This window comes from Nothobranchius furzeri, chromosome 4 (assembly GCF_043380555.1).
Source record: "Nothobranchius furzeri strain GRZ-AD chromosome 4, NfurGRZ-RIMD1, whole genome shotgun sequence".
NCBI lineage: Eukaryota > Metazoa > Chordata > Actinopteri > Cyprinodontiformes > Nothobranchiidae > Nothobranchius > Nothobranchius furzeri.
In genome coordinates, this window is record NC_091744.1 from 87,198,055 (window position 1) to 87,219,660 (window position 21,606).

General features: G+C 44.5%; 1 protein-coding gene across 1 annotated transcript in view; it reads left to right on the forward strand.

Annotated features, from left to right (window-relative positions):
• Positions 1–166: 166 nt before the first annotated feature.
• Positions 167–21,606, forward strand: part of cdh13 (cadherin 13, H-cadherin (heart)) — a 428,096-nt gene continuing 406,656 nt past the window's right edge. The window contains exon 1 of the mRNA XM_054733486.2: positions 167–383. Within this exon, the coding sequence (XP_054589461.1) occupies positions 339–383 (45 nt within the window). The 5' untranslated portion in view covers positions 167–338. The remainder of the gene's footprint in view (positions 384–21,606) is intronic.

Here is a 21,606-nt window from a genome sequence, read left to right on the forward strand (position 1 = left end):
CCACCCCCACCCAATCTCTCTCTCTCTCTCTCTCTCTCTCTCTCTCTCTCTCTCTCTCTCTCTCTCTCTCTCTCTCTCTCTCTCTCCCTGCTCATAAATCCACTGGTCGTGGTCTCGCATTCATTTCCACAGCTTTGCTGCTCAGACTGCAGTTGCGTTTGCTTTTCTGAGGGGGAAGTTGCTGGCGGCTCGCAGCGGAAGGCTCTCCTCTCTCCCCCCCTCTCTCTCTCTCTCCCCGGCGGCGGCTGGGCAGTGGAATTATGAGCAGAGCTGACCCAGCCTCTAACACCCTGTCTTGAGTCCATTTGTTCTTCCCACCGAAACAAACCAAATCCACCATGGAGACTGGAGTCCGCATCCTTCTGGCTTTTCTCATCCACCAGGTAGGACGGAGCAGATGCGCGCGCGTGCGTGTTTGCGTGTGTGTGTGCGCGCACTTTGATTTCAAACAGCGCAATCTGACTGCTTTTGGTGGCGCTGGAGGCTTGTCAAGTTTACCCAGTGAGTCAGTTCGGTGCGTTCCACCTGCGTTCAGCCGGATCCGTTCCGCGCTACCGCAAGTTTATCCCACCCGGTTGGTCCCGCACGGGTTGTCAAGTCCGGGCTGTCTGAGACAAAAAGTGCGGACTTGTCATTGCATGTGCGGCGCTTTCATAATGCCTTTCTTAATTTGTCCTGAAAAGAGTGAGAATGAGGGAGGAAAACGGGAGGAGGGGTGGTGGTGTGTCTGTGTGCGTGCGTGCGTGTATGTGTGTGTGTGCGCGCGCGCGTGTGTGGGTTGGGGGCTGCTCCTATGTCTGTGTGCAAATCACGGCTCCAGCTCCGCTCCTGTCTCCAGCCGCATCTACATTCAGCTCAGCCACCAACTTGGACGGTTCTTTGGGTTTACGCGTGCGTGTGTGTGTGTGTGTGTGTGCGTGTGTGTGTGTGCGTGTGTGTGTGTGTGTGTGTGTGTGTGTGTGTGTGTGTGTGTGTGTGTGTGTGTGTGTGTGTCGCACAGGGGCATGGAGAAGAGGGAAACTGCGGCTGGGGGAGCCACAGAGGCTGATGACTAACCTGGATTCTCTGCTCTGTTATTTATTGGAGGTCTTGAGTATTTTGAGGTGTTGTAATGAAGCCACGCTGTGCGGCCACTCGTCTGTTTGGCCAGACTTTAATACAACCAGACAGTGAGGTCAGAACAGATGTTAGGGCTTATGATATGAAGAAGGGATGCACCTCCCTCAGACCAGGTGCATGCTTCTCCACCTGCCATCATTTATTAACGAAGATCATCAGTAAAATCTCAGTCCATTCAAATGATGGAGTGTCTTGAAGTGACGCTGCGAAGGTTTCAGCTAATTTTGCAGAAGTCTAATTCATTTCTAAGGGCATGAACAGCGGCGGAGTCCTGAAGCGTGGCAGGCAAACAGCTTCTCTGGTAAACTCTATTGTTGTGCAGCTTCAGCCCCCCACCCCCCCCACCCCATCTTCTCCCTCCATCCCTCATCCTACTGAACTGAGCGACAGCAGACAGCGCTGCTCATTTGGAGTTTCTTGCGTTGACCTGTGTAGGTTTCAGTGCACGCTTCCTGCTGTGGATTACTCTCTTCTAACTGCCTAAGCATTTGGTTCATTTCCATGTTGTAGTTCAATCCTCTGATCCGCCGCAATCATGATTCAGGCTAATAGAGCCTCTAAAGAAATTATTTAACTCCCTGTTTTATTGATTAGAACCTGTTCTCCTTTTGTGTGCAGACACACACACTCGTGCACACACACCACATTCTGCATACCCACATAGAGAGAGAGAGAGAGAGATAGGGTGCTTTTTATTAAGTGGATTCATTCACTACCCTGAGGAAATTCTGCTGGTGATGTGTAAATTGTCCTAAAATCCGAGCGGCTTATAAAACAGAATATTTATACGTCTCAATATGAAGTTTCACCTAAATAGATGTAGAGACAGGAAGGCAGATTTCAGATGAAATGAACTACACACTTTATCTTCCTGCTGGCTCCACTGATGAATCTCCACCGCCTGATTGTGCCGTCATGCAGACGATCATGTCTCTCAAATATTGCAAAAATAAATGATAAAAGATGCAAAACTTAAGATTGAAATCTTCTCAGCTGATCAGCTCGCCTTCATTTATCTGCAGCGTGCAAACACATTTATCTCGCCTGATTCATCGTGCAAACTGAAATTACAAACCTGTCATCTCCTCTTGTTGGAGCACAAGAGCCTCGCACCTTTACCGTACTGTGTGTGGGCTCAGATGAGATTTTCTCATTCAGACATTTAGGAAGACAGGAAGTGCCTCTGCACAACCAGACACCATCATGTGAGGTCACAGCTGCTGTGATGAACGCGTTAACCCTCTAACGCGTGCGAGTCTTCTTAAAATACTAGCTTTGTATTTATTATCTTAGATTATATCTTTAGTTTTGGATAAATGACTCTAAACATCTGTTGAACTCCCATCAGCCTCTCTGGTCCTACAGTGGATGTCTAGGACCGAGTTCTGGCATGATGACACACGTTTGGCAGCCGGGTTTTATACCAGCCACACTGTCGCAGCTGGAAATACGCTGTCCCACTTACCTTCCTCCCACCGTGCCAGAGCACACATGGGCACCACCAGCAGCCCCCTCCTCCATTATCAATCCCTATTTTCCAAACAGATCTGACTCTCCAGGTGGAGCTATGATTCAGAAGCAGCACAGCTGGGAGTTGCAGGTGCAAAGGATTCCTCTCCCGTTCTTGACTTATTTTCCCTCTCATCGTGACTCGTACTCACCATTTCTTGTTGTTGTCTCCGATAAAATAAATGCTAGATATGGGAGCAGACATCAGCCACACCTCCAATCACCTGGCCATCCTTCTAGTCATCTCACCCGGTTTATACTTGCCAAACAGAACATCATTCTTCTGTTTGAGTACGTGTCAGCACTCGACCTCACCAGGGCTTTAACGTCTTTGAACTGATGGTTTCACACCCTGGTGCCTCCTTGGAGACGGCTTTCATTCGTCTGACACTCATCAGCAACTACAGACAGGTTTAACATCTGATAACAACTTCTACATCACCCTTCCTTCCTCGCCTCCAACACCTGCTCTGTGAGGGTTCGACTGGATCCAGCTTCACCCTTAAGAGGACGCACTCCACCATCTTAGATGCTCGATCTTTTTGGGGCTCAAACGAGCTGGAAACCCATCACCCAGACAACAGCAAACTGGTCTCAACAATGCTCTCCCTCACTCCAGAAATCATACCGAAGCGTCAGCGATCCTCCACACACTGTCAGACTTTCCACCTGAGACTCTGACTTCTATCCTCCTCTTGTTCTGAGGCACCTTCAGAGCATTCCAGCCCTCAGATGCTTCAAAGGAACCATCCTGTGGAGATATCCTTCAGGCACATCCTCAGGATCCTAAACCAGCTGGGTTTGTTTAGAAGCTCGTGATGCTGCTTATCTTCATCTCTCATGCTCATCACATCTTCTACGTGCACACTTCCTTCATACGTAGTAAATGGTTTATCTCCTCATCATGTGTCTGTATGGGAGCAGACTACATACATCAGCTGCAAACGTCTTCTCGAGGTTATCTCTTTGTAACGTTAACTAAAAGACTCTTTCAGATTGGACTTTTTTTTCCAGAATCTTAAATTTTCTGAAATATTTATTCAACTTTGCTTCAGAGCTGCTTCCTCTGCATCCAGACTGACCAACCAATCAGAAGCCTGGACCAGTTCATGCTCGGTATGCCGTCCTCTCTCAGTAATCAGTTACTCCGACACGCTTCGTTTTACTCAATCCTAAACTCAGTTTAGATCTCTAAACCGGTCAGGTTATTTCCTAACGAAGTTCCCTCGTTCCGAGTCGTCTTCAGCCACGAGACTCCCTCAGACTCAACCTTCTGATCTACGTCTGCATCCAATCATCCTTAATTCCAGAATAAATGAGCAAACTTCCTTTCTAATGAAGTCTCTGGTTTTAGTTAACACCCTCCTAAAGCTGCACAGCTACGACAAATAAATGACGTTTACAATTGTTTTAGTCAAAGATAAAATCATGATTGTGAACAACGTTTTAGTTTAAATTAGTTTAAAATTATATATTTTTAACAAAAACGTCCTGACCTATGAACTTTGATCCCAAATATACTTTCAAACTTCACATTTTTCTTGTCAACGTGTTCTGATGATAAAAAGCTGAAAAGATCCAAAGATCACGTTTTTAGGGACTGCAGATACCAGTTACTACCAACAGGTGGCAGAGTTTGACCATTTGGCAGGAAAGGACAGCTGGGGCTGCAGACTGCTCAGAGGAGAGCAGCTATGGAAACGTGGATGTTCTTGGGAGTATTTGTACATGTTTGGCTAGATTTTAATGTTGCTGAAGATTGTGAAGAGCCACATGAACACTGACCATCTCATGTTGTTCAAACTTTTTAAAACTCCTCAAGATGCAGGTGAAGTTAGCCTTCAAATGGGTGCAGGTGCATATCAAGAAAAGCACAATATATGCATGAGAGCAAAAATGCAATGAAATAATAAAAATATTAATTTTAGTTATGTTTATGATCAGCAGGAGCCAAAACTGAAACACAATTATATTTGCATAGCTCTACTCCGAGCTCTACATCATCTAAACCCTCCCAACTCATGACGGTTAGCTTTAGTAACGTGAGTCATCTAACTCATCCCATCATTTCCATTTGTCTCCACCGATCCCTCTGTCTCATCAGAGGAGGACTGCTACGCTCGGTTGAAGCTCTGGGCTGGCGTCTGGGTGTGTCTGCAGGTAGATTTGCTGTCGTGGACGTTTATGGATGCAGTGACCAACACTGTTCCTGTTTAGGGTTCTGCAGATGCAGGAAGAGACAGACGGAGAGAGAAGGGAGCTCACTTGAAAGTGTGGTGCTGAAGACAGGAGGTTGCTACGGTGTCCTGTTACTTATAAAGAGCCTGACCTTCACTGCCACATGCATGTACGGAGAAACACGTGTTTACACACACAGAGAACTGACAACCATATCCTTTTACTCTCTTTACTGCGTTTAGAAGCCGGTCCTCTGACCTTGTCCACTCTGTGTTGTTTCAGTGCAGCACATTAAAAAAGCAGTATTTCTTTTTCATTCCTTCCTTGAGTCATGCACAGTACCCGATATATTTGTAACTCATTACAGGCTTCCATATCACCATCCTCTCCAGAGGATAATGAGGGATGTTCAATCTGCATGCACTTTTTTGTGCTCTCGTTATGAGCAGTGCAGATGGAGCCTGTCATGTCCATCATCGGGGACAATCAATCATCCTTTCAAAAGCACACCTGAAGCTAGAAAGTTCCTGCATGCAGCCTTCCTCAAGACCTGCCACCACTCTGCCACAGAGCTCTGTTTCAGTGACGGTCTTTTTCTAACAGAGTCTAGTTAAAGACCAGCGTGTGACAGGCTACAAAGGCTAATGATGAGCGTAATGAGGAATGCCAGTCATCACTGAAGGGTGATTTCTTGCTTTCTTTCCTCTGTCTCTCACTCGAATCCTTCCCCTCACTTCTTGGCCCTTTTCTAGTCCCGTCTCTTAGAGCGCCGTTTCATCTCCAGGGCTAGGCCCTCGTCCCAACGTGCTGTCAGTGACTGGTCGGAGACATAAAAATGGTTGTTAATACACTTAATTGTTAAATAAGACACTTTTGTAAAACATTTGAATTTGATTACTTGAGGCAAAAGACAGAATCTGGTCTGTTGTGGTGAAGAGAGAGCTGAGCTGGACGAAACTCTTTCTTTGCTTGGCGATCTACGTTCCTACCCTCATCCATGGTCACAAGCTTTGGGTAGTAAGTGAAAGAATGAGATCGCAGATACACGCGGCCGAGATGAGTTTTCGTCGCTGGGTGGCTGGGCTGTCCCTTAGAGATAGGGTGAGAAGTTTGGTCATATGGGAGGGGCTAGGAGTAGACCCGCTGCTCTTCCACATCGAGGGGAGCCAGTTCAGGTGGCTCAGGCGTCTAGTTAGGATGCCTCCCTGGGGAAGTTTAAGATTTGTGTGCAATCTCAGCAACACGAGAGGATGGTGCTGCAACACATGCAAGGAAACAGAAAATCGTTGCAAAGCCAAATACCCTTTGACATTTGTCACAAACAGTCACTGCCTTGTGACGGGAAGCTAGAGCTTTAACATTAATCTCAGGGATCGAGTTAGAAACTTGACCAGTTTTATATTAGACACCAGTGTGCATTCGTCTGCGGACCAAAAAGTGCTTTTGATAGTTTTGTTGAGCGAGTAGGCGCTCTACAGGGGGAGCTCGTTACTTGCATTATGGCTATTAGCTGTTAAGCTAGCAGTTAGCTTTTTCAGTTTGCCGATCATCAATTAAAACCACAAGAAGAAGAAAAAGAAGAAGTTTGCTTTATTGCTGGCATCATGGCAGAGCCTGGAGGTTAGTGATGTGTTGGTCGTGAACTGAGCCGGCTCTACGAAGTGAACGACGGGAGCCGTCTCCCTCCCTCCCCTCCCCCTCTTGCTTTGGTGAAAGCCACAGGCGATTGGTCAACATGTGTAACTGCGTGTCCAGACTGTCCACACACAGAGCAGTAGGGGCGGGGAAGAGGGAGGATCACTCAGACACACAGCAGAGCACATGCAGGAATGAGGAGGAGGAAAAAGGCGAGTGAGAGGAGAGAGTGCGACGAAGACTGTGAGAAAATGAGCGACAGCAGTCGAAAAGTTGAGATTTCTTAAAGTGTTCAGTAAATAAATCCATATAAATGATAAAAATTTGATATATTGCATTTTTTTACATTAGTAAATCATTTTACATGTAGTCTTGCATTATTTTGGTGATAAATAGACTCTACGCAACAGAAAATCTGAGGAGCCACTTGGGAGCCGAAAGAGCCGGCTCTGTTTGGTGAGCTGAGTCAAAAGAACCGGCTCTCTAAAAAGAGCCAGAATTCCCATCACTACTGGAAGTAAAAATAATAAGTAGTAATGTCTCTGGAGGTGAAGCAGAGCGCTAAAACCAGAGTGAACATCGGCGCGGCCCACGCTAGTTTAAGGAAGCGACAAACACCTCGGACTGACGGTGATGTGGCTTTGTTGCTCCTGGATTTGTATGTTTTAAAAGTTTTTGTCTAACTGTGTGGTTATTTTTACGTCGTGGTTTATTTTAGTTTTAGCTGGCTCGCGTTAGTGTTAGCTCTGTTAGCGCTAGCTACAGCCGGCTGCAGCAGGGCTGTGACTCCCTTTTAACCAGGAGGGTGGAGCAGCAGGAAACCGCTCAGTGTTGCTTTAAACGGCTTAAACATTGCAAAGAATTAGCAAGTTTAACAGCCAACAGACACATAAAACAACAATATGAAGTGGTTGAGGTGAACACCACCAAACACCAATCTAGACTTTGCAATCTGAAAGTTCTCTTGTGTTTTTGTGGCTCCAGCAAATAGCATTTCTGGTGTGGAGCTTTGGGTTTCTACCGTTTCCTACGTGAAAGCACACACTACTGCATAGTGGGGTGCTCTTTGGACATGTTTTTAAACTCTGTTGTTATTGACAGAGAGCTTCCAGTAAATAAACCCAAGGTGTGTGTACGTGCACCTGACATCACACACACACCCACACATTGCCTGAATGACACATAGAGTGACACACATGTACACAACTTTTCACTCAGTCTTAACTTGTAAAAGAGTATAAAACCGAGAGTTGTGTTGTTTTTTACTTACCGCCGTGCTCTGCTGTGACTCTGCTTGAGCAGCACTAAAATGTAAAGGGCTAGAAGGTCAAACACTATCTAAACTCCACTGAAGGAGGGTGTGACCTTTGATGGAAACAGTCTTCTTCAATCTTCTTCCCCTTACCGTTGCCACTGCAGTAGTCTCCGGGGCAGGGAGGGGATGTGTAGAGGATGGAGAGAGGGAGGATGAGGTATAGCGCTACTGAGAGCAGTAATTAAAGTAAATATGTCCCCTTTGCGCTCCATTAGAATCTGCCTGCGTTTGATATAAGTGGCCTAATTATGCAAAACACCAGCGGACATGGCGTGGTTTAATCATGAAATGTGCCAAGAAGATACAAAAAAGTCTGCGTCCCAGGAGATTAGATTAATGGCTTGCTTGTGAGTGGAGGGGAAAACACACACACACACACACGACTTCAGTAACCATGTGTGAGACACAGACACACGATGTAACGCTGTCCCTTCGGTTCGTTACACGTTCCTCCGTTTGCTCCGCTCTGGTTAGTTTAGCGGCCAGACCAGCAGACGAACAAGCACGCTGATAAAGTGGGTTACGGGCAGACAAAGAGCCGTACGCATTCGCAGGTCAAGATAACCGGTGGAGGAAAAGCGTCTCTTCTTTTCCAGGACGCCACATGCTAAATTTTAAGCACGTAAAAGAAAAAAAGAAACCAGATACAGCTCGCTTCTCCCTACAGATTCTCCATCTCTGTTCCCAACGCCTCCTCCCCGTCCTTCGCTCTGACACCCTCTGTAACACATTAAAGATATTCACGAGGTTTCCACCATCTCTTTGTGTCTGCCTCTTCTTCACATACTCGCAAACATCCAAACATGACATCTCTTTTTTCCCGTCACCAGCTCACAATCGCGAGCACGAGGCTGCGCTTGGCAGGACCGACACGCTGGCTTCCTTTTCTCAGACATGATTGTGATAACTCGTCTCTATTTGCCACAACGTGTGAAGCTGCCACTGGCACAGTGGGAGTATTCATGGAAAGGGCGGTACTGCAAGCTCCTTCTTCTTCTGTGACAGTAGCAGGATACTCCACGTTGCATTAGCCTTTCAGTGAGTGGCGCTCGGTTGTTGCAGCATTTTTTCCTCAAGGTAATAAATGTGTTGCGGCTGTTCTCGACTGAATAAGAGCCACTTACAGTAGGTCAGTGAAAAGTCTGCCTTTCATCACCAGCTGCGTTGTTAATTCTATCCACAGGGTCGAAAGTGACTCTGGTGATTTCTGCCCGCTGCACTTAATCTATTTTTCATGAGTGTTGCTCGGGACGTTCCTCCCTGGCGTTTAGTTTTTTCTTCTAGAGGCAGCTCCGGTTATTGCCGAGCGCCACCGCCGTGCTAGGACACCATAGCAGAAGGTGAAAGGTCACACTTGTGTAAAAGATGCAGAATTGTATTCAGCAGCACTCTGATTTGGTGTTGTGTGGACGTTGTGGAGCTAAAACCATGAATGGGCTTCTCCCAGTCCTGCCCTCATATTAATTGCACTTATCAAAGTAAACGGAGCAGCAGGGAAGGAAATTAACAATGCTAACAGTCATCTGCTGTGCTCAATGAATGCCCTGGGGCAAGAACACACTGGGTTTTAAGCCGACCTAGCTCTAGTTGAGCTTTACACATAAATTCAGATAAACACTAAAATGAAAGAGCCCCCCCCCCCCCCCCCACACACACACACACACAGTACAGAAATCTCTGGGCACATCTCTACAGCCCACCATTATCTAATGTGATAAATGGCTCGCTGTGTGCTTCCTCTCGCTAAATCTATAAATGAGTCTACCTCTGGCTCACCTGTATGCCTCTGCTTTGCACAAAATGAGTAGATGAGACCGGGTAGCTCAGTTCAATTAACCTTTGATGCTTTCCTTTAGCCCGTTTTAGACAGGACAACTCTCCCCGGGGGGGGGGGGGGGGGGGGGGGGGGGGGGGGATTTTAGGCAAACTGAAACCTGAAAGTTGGTTAAATTGTGGCTAAGCCAACGCTGGCGTTGGTTTAAATGAGGGAATGAGCTGCAACAACCAGTGCAGCACTTTCCATGCAGCATAGATCTCTATAGTAGACAAGAATAGATTGGTGAAGGGTTAGTATATTAGGTCCTTGTTTTCCAGATGATTAAGATGCATCAAAGCAACTAGTTTGAGAACAAAATCATTTGTTTTACAAGTAAGAAAGAACAGGATATTAGTAAATAATTAAATATATATACCCAAATCTATCAGCCACATTTCAACACCTTAAAATTCCACATTTATCATAGATCCCTGTTCCATGATCCTGCACTGATGACGGTAGAGTCTGACCGCTGCACAAAGCCTTCTCCAGCACATCCCAATGACTCTCAATGGCGTTAAGGTCTGGACTCTGTGTTGGCCAATCCAGGTATGAAAATGATGTCTCATGCTCCCTGAACCACTCTCTCACTATCTGAGCCCGATGAATCCTGGCACTGTCATCTTGGAATATTCCCGTGTCATCAGGGCAGATGGGATAACCTGGTCATTCAGGATATTCAGGTAGTCAGCTGACCTCAGTCTTGGAGCACATCCTGTTGCTGAACCTGGAGCCCCAGATCATAGCGCTGCCACCACAGGCTTGTACAGTAGGCGCTAGGCATGAAGGTGCATCGCTTCATCTGCCTCTCTTCTCACCCTGATGCACCAACACACACACACGCACGCACGCACGCACGCACGCACGCACGCACGCACGCACGCACGCACACACACACACACACACACACACACACACACACACACACACACACACTGTGTTTGCACCACAACACATAAGCAACTCCTCTCATTTCTCACTTCCTGATCCTGCCATGGTCGTGTTGTTCTCTGTGATTTGCACCGACGGTTGTTTAGAAACGTTGTGTATCTAAAGGTTGACGTATTTGCTAAAGGATAAACACGAGACCGAACATTTGTGAACACCACAGCCATAAAAGCTCCATGCAGGACTTGAGTTGAGCAATACTGCATGATAAAAAAAATCATCTCAGCTGTGCCAAAGTTCAAATAAATGTCCATTTGTTCACTTTCGGAGGATAGGAGGCCATTTTTAAGGTGCTCACTATACTTTTTCACTTTCTCCAGACTCGACTCAAGCTTTTAATTCTTCGGAGAACTCTATCTAAGAATTCTGAAGTGACTGTTGTTTTAACCATCGTTCTCTTTTGAGTTCACTCTGTTTATTAATGTTTATGAATGCATGTAGTGCAGCCTCTGCTGTCTAGATGGCGACAGAATGCCAGATTTTCTGTGGTGGTGTCGTAAAATTGCTGCTCGTTACACGTCGTGTTTAAAAGCGAGTGTAGGTGTGTGCACGTGTTTTTGTGTTTGACTGCTCACTGATGCGAGTATGGGCTCTTGGAAGAGTCTATTCTTTATTTATTTTCTGTGCTTTGTAGAGCGAGAACGGCCATTTAAACCTCTGAACCCGACTGTCAAGAAATAGAAACTGGAGGACTCATTTGAAGTGAGCACACAAAGCAGCACATCGGTGCCTACACAGGCAGGTCGCTTCAAGGCAATTAGAATAGCTCTTCCCACTTATTGCTTCTGATGTCAGCATGTGGGGGAAGATGAGCCGACGGGGGTGGGGTGGGGTGGGGGGGGCTGCCACTTCAATTGAATTCCTTTAGACGCAATTAATGTCGCTGTGTATTCAGAGGTTTATCTCATATTAACGCAGGCAGGTTCGAGGCTTTGAGCCTCCTAGTGAATTAAATAATGGGTGAGAAGAGTTGGGCAGCTGGATTGATGATGACACCGTCCAGGCAGCTGCACGTTTTACTATATTTTACTGTATTTTAACACAGTTTGAAGTCTCTGAATTGTCTTTGTTTATACCTCTGCTTTGATGGTAAACTTCTGCACCTTGTTTTGAATGCATTTCAGCTGCACATGCATAGGGTCTGATTCATTTTATAGGATCTCCATCTTGAAAGCCAATTCTCCTCGTTGCATGAATATCAAATACAAAACTTTCAAGAGACCAGACAGTCTTTTCTTAGGAAGCTAAGATCCTTTGATATAAGTAGGAGGCTCTTGAATGTGTGTTATCAGGGGATTATGGCCAGTGTGTTGTTTTATGCTGTGTTGTGTTGGGGCAGCCTCACTGCTGAGGACAAAAACAGGATCAACAAACTGATCAAGAAATCTGGCTCAGTGGTTGGGCAAGGCTTGGGACTCATTTGACACGATCATCGACAAAAGGATGAAGAGTAAACTTAAGACAGTTATGACTCTGGAGGATCACCCCCTTCACCACATTTTTAAGGATCTCGGGAGCTCTTTCAGTGGGCGAATGTTAACGCCCCGGTGCTCCACTGAACGTTTTAGGAACTCTTTTATTCCAGCTGCAGTGCGTTTTTACAATGAGCATTTCATATGATTGTATATTTGATATTTTTATCATGATTGTGGCTTATAGCAGTGACCAGTGAATGTTTTATTGTGTGTATGTGCATGTTGTGTTTACTTGTCCAAGGCAATTCAGTTTCCCCCTTGGAGATTAATAAAGACAACCTTGAACCTTGAAAATACTTTGTTGAGTCTCTCCCAACCCATCTCCTCCATCTCCCTATTTCTACATTCTTGCTGATGCTAGTAGCATCATGTCTGTGACCAACCGGTGCTAGCCGAACCCCTAATACCAAAATATGTTCGTTAATGTTTTGTTTTAGTGAAAATATCAGATTAAAGTAGGGCTGATCAATTATGGTAACAATAATGATAATTGAGACTGAAATTGAGATCCCGTTTATTTAACTTGATCTTAAATTATAGTTGATAACACAAATCAAAGTTTCATTAGTTGTCTCACACACACTGGTGTGTGTGTGAAATTTGTTCTCTGCATTTGACCCATCCCCTGGGGGAGCGGTGAGCTGCAGACACAGCTGCGCTCAGGAACCATTTTGTGGTTTAACCCCCCAATCCAACCCCTTAATGCTGAGTGTCAAGCAGGGAGGCGTTGGGTCCCATTTTTTCAAAGGCTTTGGTATGACCCGACCAGGAATCGAACCCTGATCTCCCAGTCTCAGGGCGGACGCTCTACCACTAGGCCACTGAGCTGGGCCAAATGCTCCAAACGTTGATAACAAAAGAGAGCCATGCAGTGCAAACATTTGTAGCATCAAAATAAAGAGAAACTATGTTGAAGTGATCTTCCACAACCTGCTGCATAATAATGATTTAGTCCTGTCCAGCGGTGCCATAGGGGAGTGTGTGCAGTAGCGCGATGCAACGTGTCGCTCAGATGAACTACCAGCCTGAGGAATTAGGGGTTTGGCGTGAGAGAGCGTGGCAACCCTGCTTCAGATACAGCTCGCCGTATCTTGGATTTGTTTATCTTGTATAACAGCTGGTGTTGCGAGCGAGTGAGATCCACTGAGAAAGGTTTACGATTTATCAGTCGATGTAACGTGATCATGTTCCACACGCTCACGTCATTCCCGCTTGCTAATGTCCAGAAGGGCAGCCCAGAATGCAAGCTGGGTGTTTAGCTAACCTGCAGGGAATATCAACCACACAAAGTTCTACTTAAAGTAGCTAAGGGTTACCAGAACTGTTGATGGGTTGTTGGCTAGATGCCTTTGGGGGAAGAAGTCATGAAGGGGGTCTAAACGATCCTTAGAAATAGCGACTAAGTTGCTAAGTTGGCAACGCCGTCTGGGAGGCGCGCTCGATTTGCAACTCGAAGCAGCGCAAAAGTAAACCGAGACGGGGAGCAAATAATCGGCTCATTTTGTTTGTGCAATCGTTCAAAACCTGGGGATCGAAATTGTGACTAAAATTCAGTCAGTGGAGGGGTCTTGTTATAAAGCTATGGTATGGCAGCCTGTTTCACACATGCCGACTTTGACCGGCTTTAACTTGTTTCCTCCATTTGTTTCACTTCATCCTGACCTTGTTACCATTAAATGAGATTCAGAAACACATTTAGCCGAGCTGACAATGTCCTTCCTTTTGTACTTTGATGTAGTTGACGTAGACGTTCTTGTTACCTAGTGGAGGGGTCGTAGTCTTGCTTTGTATTAACGATATTTTCACTAACAGAGAAGTGATGCATTGGTTTAATGAAGATATCCAGAGTTGTGTTGATGGAACCGGAGTCGTAATCCTTTTGATACGTGCAGAAACACAGATTTTTAACATGACCTGAACTGATCCTCACAGCTTCTGATGGACTGATCCAAGTCAAACGCCAAGTGAAGTTCATGTAGCACTCCTCTTTCATCGGTCTATAGATAACCATTTGCAAGCACACTTAAGGGCCTTTGGTGACGTTTGTTCATTTAATGTTCATTGGAGGGCTGAGGCAGCAGTAATGGAGGTAAATATGAGACTGTGGCTTAGGCTGACGCCCGGCAAGGCAAGTGCAGATTTCCACAGAGATGCCAAGTCCACCCCCTCACTTATACGGTGAGCAATTCAAAAAAAGCTCAAGGAAGGCATGGTTGTCATTAGACAAGGAGCCACAGGGTGGGTTTATATTCATGACTTATTTCTGCTTGGCAGCGGTGATGTACGCCCACGTTACGTAGCTGGCAAATGCCCCACGCATTATCAGAACTTTACTTGTCTAATAACTAAAGGGAGATGCTGGTGGGATGCAGCCTTTCTGCCATGAGACGTGCACCGACTGCATTTGATTTTCATTAGGATTGCATGTCTTCGCTGTCACATCCTCGTCCCACCTTGCACGCTTTAGTGGACACAATTTTCTGCTGTGGTGGTGCCCGTACTGACGGCTTGGTTTTTCATGCTGCGGTGGAGTCGCACCGGGTGGCCAGTTATCAGTGCATTTACCATTACAGGCCCCCCTCTGGGTGACCTGCTAGCAGAGGGCTTTTCCACTGACAGTCACACTGAAGAACACGCTCCGCTGCTGCACCAAGCCAAGCCACCTTCACAATTACGGCAACTTCAGCAGGCTGTCAAAAGCCAAGCGTGTTCTGCACGGACCCGGGATGTTCGGGTCACACACGTACTCATGCACACACACTGTTGACAGAGGAGTGAACCTTGGCACATGTGAGACAAGCTCACGTTGGTGTTCCACAGAGGGCTTGGTGGATCAATAGGGGATAATTATTTCTAATGGAGCCAGTAGAGGAAGCTGAGTGTCTTTTTTAGCTAGCAGGAGTGTGTGTACTTATGGCAGCTGGAGTATTTGACCTGGTGCTTTTTCCCCGTTTGATTAAATTAACCAGAAATGACTGCCAGCCTCTAGTATTAAATAAAGCTGCATTACAAGAGACCAACTGAAAGCTCTGCAGGCTGAAACTTTAAAGTCCAGTTGATAAAACTAATGTGATGGATTATCTCTCCATTTTAAATATTCAATTTTTAATTTATTCTCAGTGTAGAAGTGTGCATGCAGCTATCTGTGGCTCTACTGCCATTACCAGCAGAGTGCTGCTTGTTCTGGCCAGTAACAGATTTCAAAATTGGACAATAGAAGACATCAGGCACTCCGTTTTCTGCCTGAACAGTTTGATCATTTCGAGTGCATCCTCGTTTGCAGCACTATAGTTTTTCTTAAGGATTTCATTTGCCTTGAAACTGTTGTTTTTCCCACAGAACTGCAGCCGGTCTTTGGATTGTCCGACGTTCCTTTGTGTGGAGTTGGATTTGTTACACAGTCTTAAGGTTCTAGTTCCTCCTTTGCCTGTGTTGACAAAACGCAACAGATTTTAGAAATTGAAAAGCAGAAGGTACATTGAGTATTAGCTTAGACATGTGGCAATCTAGAGTGTCTACAAACACAAAGACGGGCCTTTTCCCAAAATGCCAGACATGGGACGGGGGTCAGAGGCAGCTGGTTTCTTCCCAAACCACATAAAGAGGTGGAACGACGATAAAGGGCCCACTGTCGTAATGATGCAGAACAAGTGCACAAAGTGAAAAGTGTTGATGCTTGTGAGGCATCTGCATCTATTAGCTGGTTTCCACAGTTATATCAGTGATGTCAGCAGTAATGAGCATCGTGGCAGAAAACAGGTAACCTACTTTTTCAACTTTTAATGAAGCTACAAGAGCTGGAGTGATTCAAAAGAAATGGTGACAAAAATGCTTCTAGCCCCTTTACAAACTTGTTATGCAAGCCTTTTCTCATGATTGCTCTAATAAAATACTCTGAAGGCTTTTTCTACCTCACACGCAAGCATTTCACGTACCAGCACATATTCACGGTTTGCCTTTTGAGCATTTATTCTACATCTTTAAATCAACACTAAGCAGTTTTAACAGCTTAACCAACTCATTTAAAAGTGGGGTTCAGTGATTGTGTGGATGGAAACTTTACCAACGTCACATAGGACAGCACCCTGCAGCCGTCTACTGACCAAGCAGGTGCCCTAGGGGGCGCTCTTTAACTGCTTGATATGTGTCGGCCATTTTCTGTGCTGGTAGCTAAAGTAAAGGCTAGCAGTTAGCTCATTTAGTTTGCCGATCATCCATAAAAGAAGAAAAAGAAGAAATGAGCTTTTTTGTCTGCATAATGGCGGAGCCTGGAAGTATAAGGAAGAGAATAGGACGGCAACGATTCGTCGACTAATCATTTGAATAGTCGGTGACTAGTTGGCTTTTAAAATAGTCGTTAGCTGCAGCCCTGTAACAGAATAATATATTTGGAGGTGAAGCAAAGAGCTAAGACCAGCGCGAACATCGGTGCGACCTACACTCGTCTGAGGAAGCTAAAGGAGGACCGATGGTGACTTGGCTTTGTTGCCACTAGACTTATATGTAATAATATTGTTTGTCCAACAATATGGATCTTTTTTATCTGTGGCTTCTTTAGTATCAGTTGGCTCACTTTAGTGTTAGCTTGTTGTTAGCACTAGCTACAGCAGGGTTGTTTACAAGAGTTGTAATTCCACTTTCAACCAGTAGGGCGGAGGAGCAGGACCTCACGCTCTGACATCAGTGCTTTTTGTCTGAACTGGTTGGACGCTTACACCAGATGAACAAAAGCTCTAATTATTCACATTGTTTGGTGACTGTTGGTGCTTCTGTCAAATTAGTATCGGTCAAAGCCTTATACCGGTCAATGGTGTGTAGGTCAACTTCTCAAAATAGAATTTCCCCAAAAGTCTGTTTTCCAAAGTGAATTTTGGTACAAACGTTTAATCTTCCAAACATGCAAGTTAACAAGTAAAACCACAGATTAAAATCCAGCAGGTTCTCCTTCATAGCACTCTAAAACATCTAAAACGCATATAGTGTCTAATTTTAGGGCAACGCTAGCATTTAAATGTGTTTTTACAATTTGTCTGAAGAAGCTGCGTCTGATAGGGTGGCAGAAAATCAATCAATCAATCAATCAATCAATCAATCAATTTTATTTGTAGAGCACCTTCCACAACGTTATCAGAAGCCCAAGGTGCTGAACAGCATCATCATCATCAGAAAAGTGATGATAGAGGAAACTTAAAGATGTCAGAACAAGTTTTTTCTGGATTTATACGTGTTAACAGAACCACCCCAGAAACCTTCATTCCAAGAAAAAAAAACAACCTCATTAGCAAATCTTGTGTAAAAGACGATGTAGAAGGCGCTATATTCTCCTGTATCTCTTTGTCGATGAACCCTTTAGGCCCCAGGCCTGTTTTCTTTGGGCCCTGGCGCCTCCCCATAGGGGACCTTTGGAGTTTCCTGTCCCAAGTGTCAGTGATGGTTTGCGTTCCCCGAGCACAGCTACAGTCAAACCAGTCAAACCAGTTTAGACTGTAAACAAAGCAATGTTTGGTTTTTGATGCATTAAGATAAAATAATACTTGAACTTTATTTTAGAAGAGCTGCCCTGATGGAGGTTGTGAGTTCAAATTCCATTTAGGAAATTTAGTCAATTGTTTTATTCATTCCAGGGGTCCTCGACTAGATCTGTTCCAGGTTATTTTTTCCCAGCAGACACCAGAGAAGGTCAGATGCTCGTCTAACATAAAGTTCAAACATCGTTGTATCTTAATTTATTACAATTTAAACTGGCCTTGTTTCCATCTGGGCTGTTTGGTTGTGGTTTTAGTTGTTTGGAGAACGTGGACAGCCGTAGATGTTTGGGGCATGAAACTGTAGAGGCCCCCGATCGGGGGGTGTTAGGGTTAAACAGGCTAATCAAAAATTACAGGCTAAAATTCAGGAACTCACAGTTTAGATGAAGGAAACAACACTCATCAGTGTTATGATGATGGTAACTGGCTCCATTTCTGTTTGGGCCAATATGCCACCCGACAGGAAGTGTGATTAAAAAACCAGTCAGGTTGACAGGTTTGTATCATGTAACACTTAATGCACCGGTCTGAACAGCTGGGTGAGGCTAGAGGAATGTTGGGCTGAAACATTAGCTTTCTCACCCTGGACACTTAAACCCACTAATTGTTTTTCCTTTTTTCTTCTTAAGCTTTCAGCCTGCAGCTGAATGTGTAACCGTGATATTTTATCTTTGGGTTTCAACAAAACTACAGAAATGGATCCGTAACGATTTTCTCCCCGTTCTTTCTGCTGTCTGGATTTCCGCATTCGTGGATTTAATCAAGACTTGACTTTGTAACTTGACTTTGAAATTTTACGTTCAACGCAACAATCTGAGAGCTGACTTAGCTTGTGGCATCTTTGATGAAAAAAAACCCCCCACTGAAACAAGGCACCTGGGCCTCAGGTCAGACCTGGACCTGACGTCACGTTGCCTTCATGGACGTCACCTTTGAAGCAAACGTGGTATTTTATCAGCTGTCCATAAAACCTTTGTTCTCATTCTCTACTTTGTGTGGCACAGGTTATTTTTCATGCATTAGTTTGGCTTCATCACTCTCTCACAAGTGCACTGATTTCAGGATTTCCCCGTTTTAGAATCACTTTAGATGCTTTCAAGTAAACGTATCTGGCTGAGGAACAAACATTCCCATAGCACACCCAATAGATGTCACAGTTGTCAATGTCTGGGACAGAAGTACAAACAAAGATTTATCTAATTGAAATGAGAGTCTTCTCTTAATCACGTAAGCGCACAAGGCCTCAGCTTTTATTTGCACTTAATTCCAAAACATTGGTCATGTGACTTTTCTTCGAGATGTGTCATATATTTGATTAATCCACACCATACAACTCTATCTTTAGTAGCATTTGTTTTGTTTCTAATTTCCAAATATTAAAATTTAAGCTATTAGATAGCAGTTGTGAATTATTGTTACTGAGTAGAAGGACTCCAGTGGACGTGAGATCCAGTTAGACTAATATCAGGGTGTCAGTGTTAGCTCAGAGCATTTACCGTCGGGTCTGAGTCCTTTTTTGAGAGGGCTTTGCGAAAATGACATGCTGGCACTTTAATGAGTATATTTCTATAACCACAAGGTCTATTTGATTATATTTCTATAACCACAAGGTCTATTTGATTACCTTTGGTCTCATTTTGTGCAGAAAGCTTGCGGGATTTGTTGAGATTTGTAAATATTTGTATATGTGCCACTGATTCAGGATAAATGAACACGGAACATTGTATAAAATGAAAATGTTTGAATACCTCTTAGGAAAAGGCAGCAGAAGCTTCAAACATCAATGATTCCAAAGTCGTACGTCTTGACATCAGAGGTACAAAGTTTGAGTTTGATAAAATGAAGAACAACAACTTTAGAGGTTTATGTACACTTCAGGCGAGGTCTCCAATGACTCAGCGGGGGTCCACTGGTGCCACGTGTAACTGATGCAATGAAACTCCTTCCATGGAATAGTTTTTGTTGTACAACCTTTTAGCTATCTTTGTTACCGTTGGAAAAACGTAATTTGTCACTAAATCACTTTAGTAGTTTTGGTTTAGTTTTAGTCGTGTTTAAAGCACGTATAAAAGGCTTGCATGGCCTTGCAGCTAAGGGTCTGCAGTATGTTTATTGATACTTAGGGCATGGATTTAGCTGCTAAACTTTATTACCTAAGCAAAGTTCCTGGATATTTGGGGACCCTCGGGCTCAAATAAACAGATGTTTTTGTGTTGCAGCAGAACTTCAGTCAACCAAAATAAAAAGTGCAGAACTAACAAATTGGACGTGCACACACGTTCAACTTTAATTATACAAAACTCATGTTCATGCGTCACCATAAACATATGCAGCCATGCAGCTCACTAATTCTAAACTGTCTCCTTTTTACTCAAGACTTTTTGAGTCTCACTTTCAGAACAATGCCACGTTGAAACTGTTAAGTTACTCTTCCCTTCGTCAGATCCTCAGACGTGTTCCCATCCATCCAGCTGTTCATTTGGCTGCACATCTCCAAGCCTCGTTTTCCCTCACACGTTCTGTCCCTTCTTCAACGGCATCGGCACACATCTGTGCTAAAGACAACAGGTGCACACGGCAGAGCTGCACCTCATAAAACCACCAGTCTGTGCAACACCTCTCTCTGCTGCAGCCTGGATGTGCTTGAAGATGCACAATAAAAAACATCTTTTAAAAAGTGAAGCGAAGAAAAAAAGAGATTAAGAGCTACTTGAAAGTTTGGGTAATGATGCTAAAATGTGGAAAAGTTGAAATGAGTGGAGAATGAAGAGAAAGCAAACGCAGGTTTTAGGAAAGAAAGGGGATTCACAGGAGGTGGAACCCCTTCGGCAGCATTCATGCATGGACTGTGGGTGGACAGGGTTGCTGAGTTGTTGCTCTCAAATGGGTCCTGACAGAACCATTTCTCACATGGATATTTACCTAAGCTCTGTCTAGTAGTGGGAGGACAAGAGTGAACGACCCTTTCCACTTCCCATGAATATTTATCTGTTGAGAGAGTTCACCGGCTTCTGCATGGAATGACAAATTGTAGTTTCTAAAGCACCTTCCTATATTCTCTTCCCATCGTTTTCATCGTCCTTCTCCACCTGGAACCGTCTCTCATCAAGTCAATAGTCCTGTTTGCACCTGAATCTTTAATGAGTTCGGAGTAAGGTGTGAGAACGACATTGATAAGAAACAAAACCCTCTTAGTGCAAATCAGCAGGGGTCCAGAAATGACTAGAAGGCGGTTCCAATTTAAAACACACCTGGCTGGTTGATGGCAGCACCCTTCATGCATCCTGAAAGTACACCGTGTCAGTCGTTGTAAAAATGTGAATAAAAGAACAGCAAAAGTGACAGCAAGTGTTATTTCATGGACTTAGTTTATTTTTGCTTTGCTCTTTTTCAGCTGGTAAACGCCTGCAGAAAACTTCCTGAAGTTTGGGTTTTACAACACACGTTCTCTCGTTGCCATATTGGTTTCAGCTTGAAAACATTGAGACGTTTTTGGCTAGGGCTCTGCGTTTGCAACGCTCCAATCTGTCTGTGCTCCATGAAGCTGAGCGTTAGCGGAGATAGTGTTGTTCTGGAGCTATTCACATAAAGAAGACACGCAGCTTTGGGCTAACGTTTAGCATGACCACACACTCTTAAACATGAGCTTTAATGCTGATCATGCAGTATGTTCCAGCTCAGTCCATGTTAGGTAAAACTATGAAGGATAATTGAAGTTTCAAAAGACATTTTATAATAAAAACTTTATAATACAATGCTGCCTTGGAGCCAGAAGGTCCTGGGTTCAAACCTCCATCTTAATGGCATGTTTCTGTGTGACATTGGCATTCCTTATGCTCCACTTTCCTCCATCAGTCCTAAAACGTTTTAAACATCCAAAGACATGTTTTGGTTGACTGGCTAATCAGAAACAGTCCTTGAAGGTGTGGAGCACTGAAACATTTACAAAGAAATCTTGTTTCTGATTATGAGCCACAGAGTTTTTCATGCAGGAAACAGAGAATGCCTCGGCTGGTAGAGTTTAACCGTTAGCATTAGCAACTCCACCACACAGCAGAACTCCTCCAGGCTTGTGTTATTTAT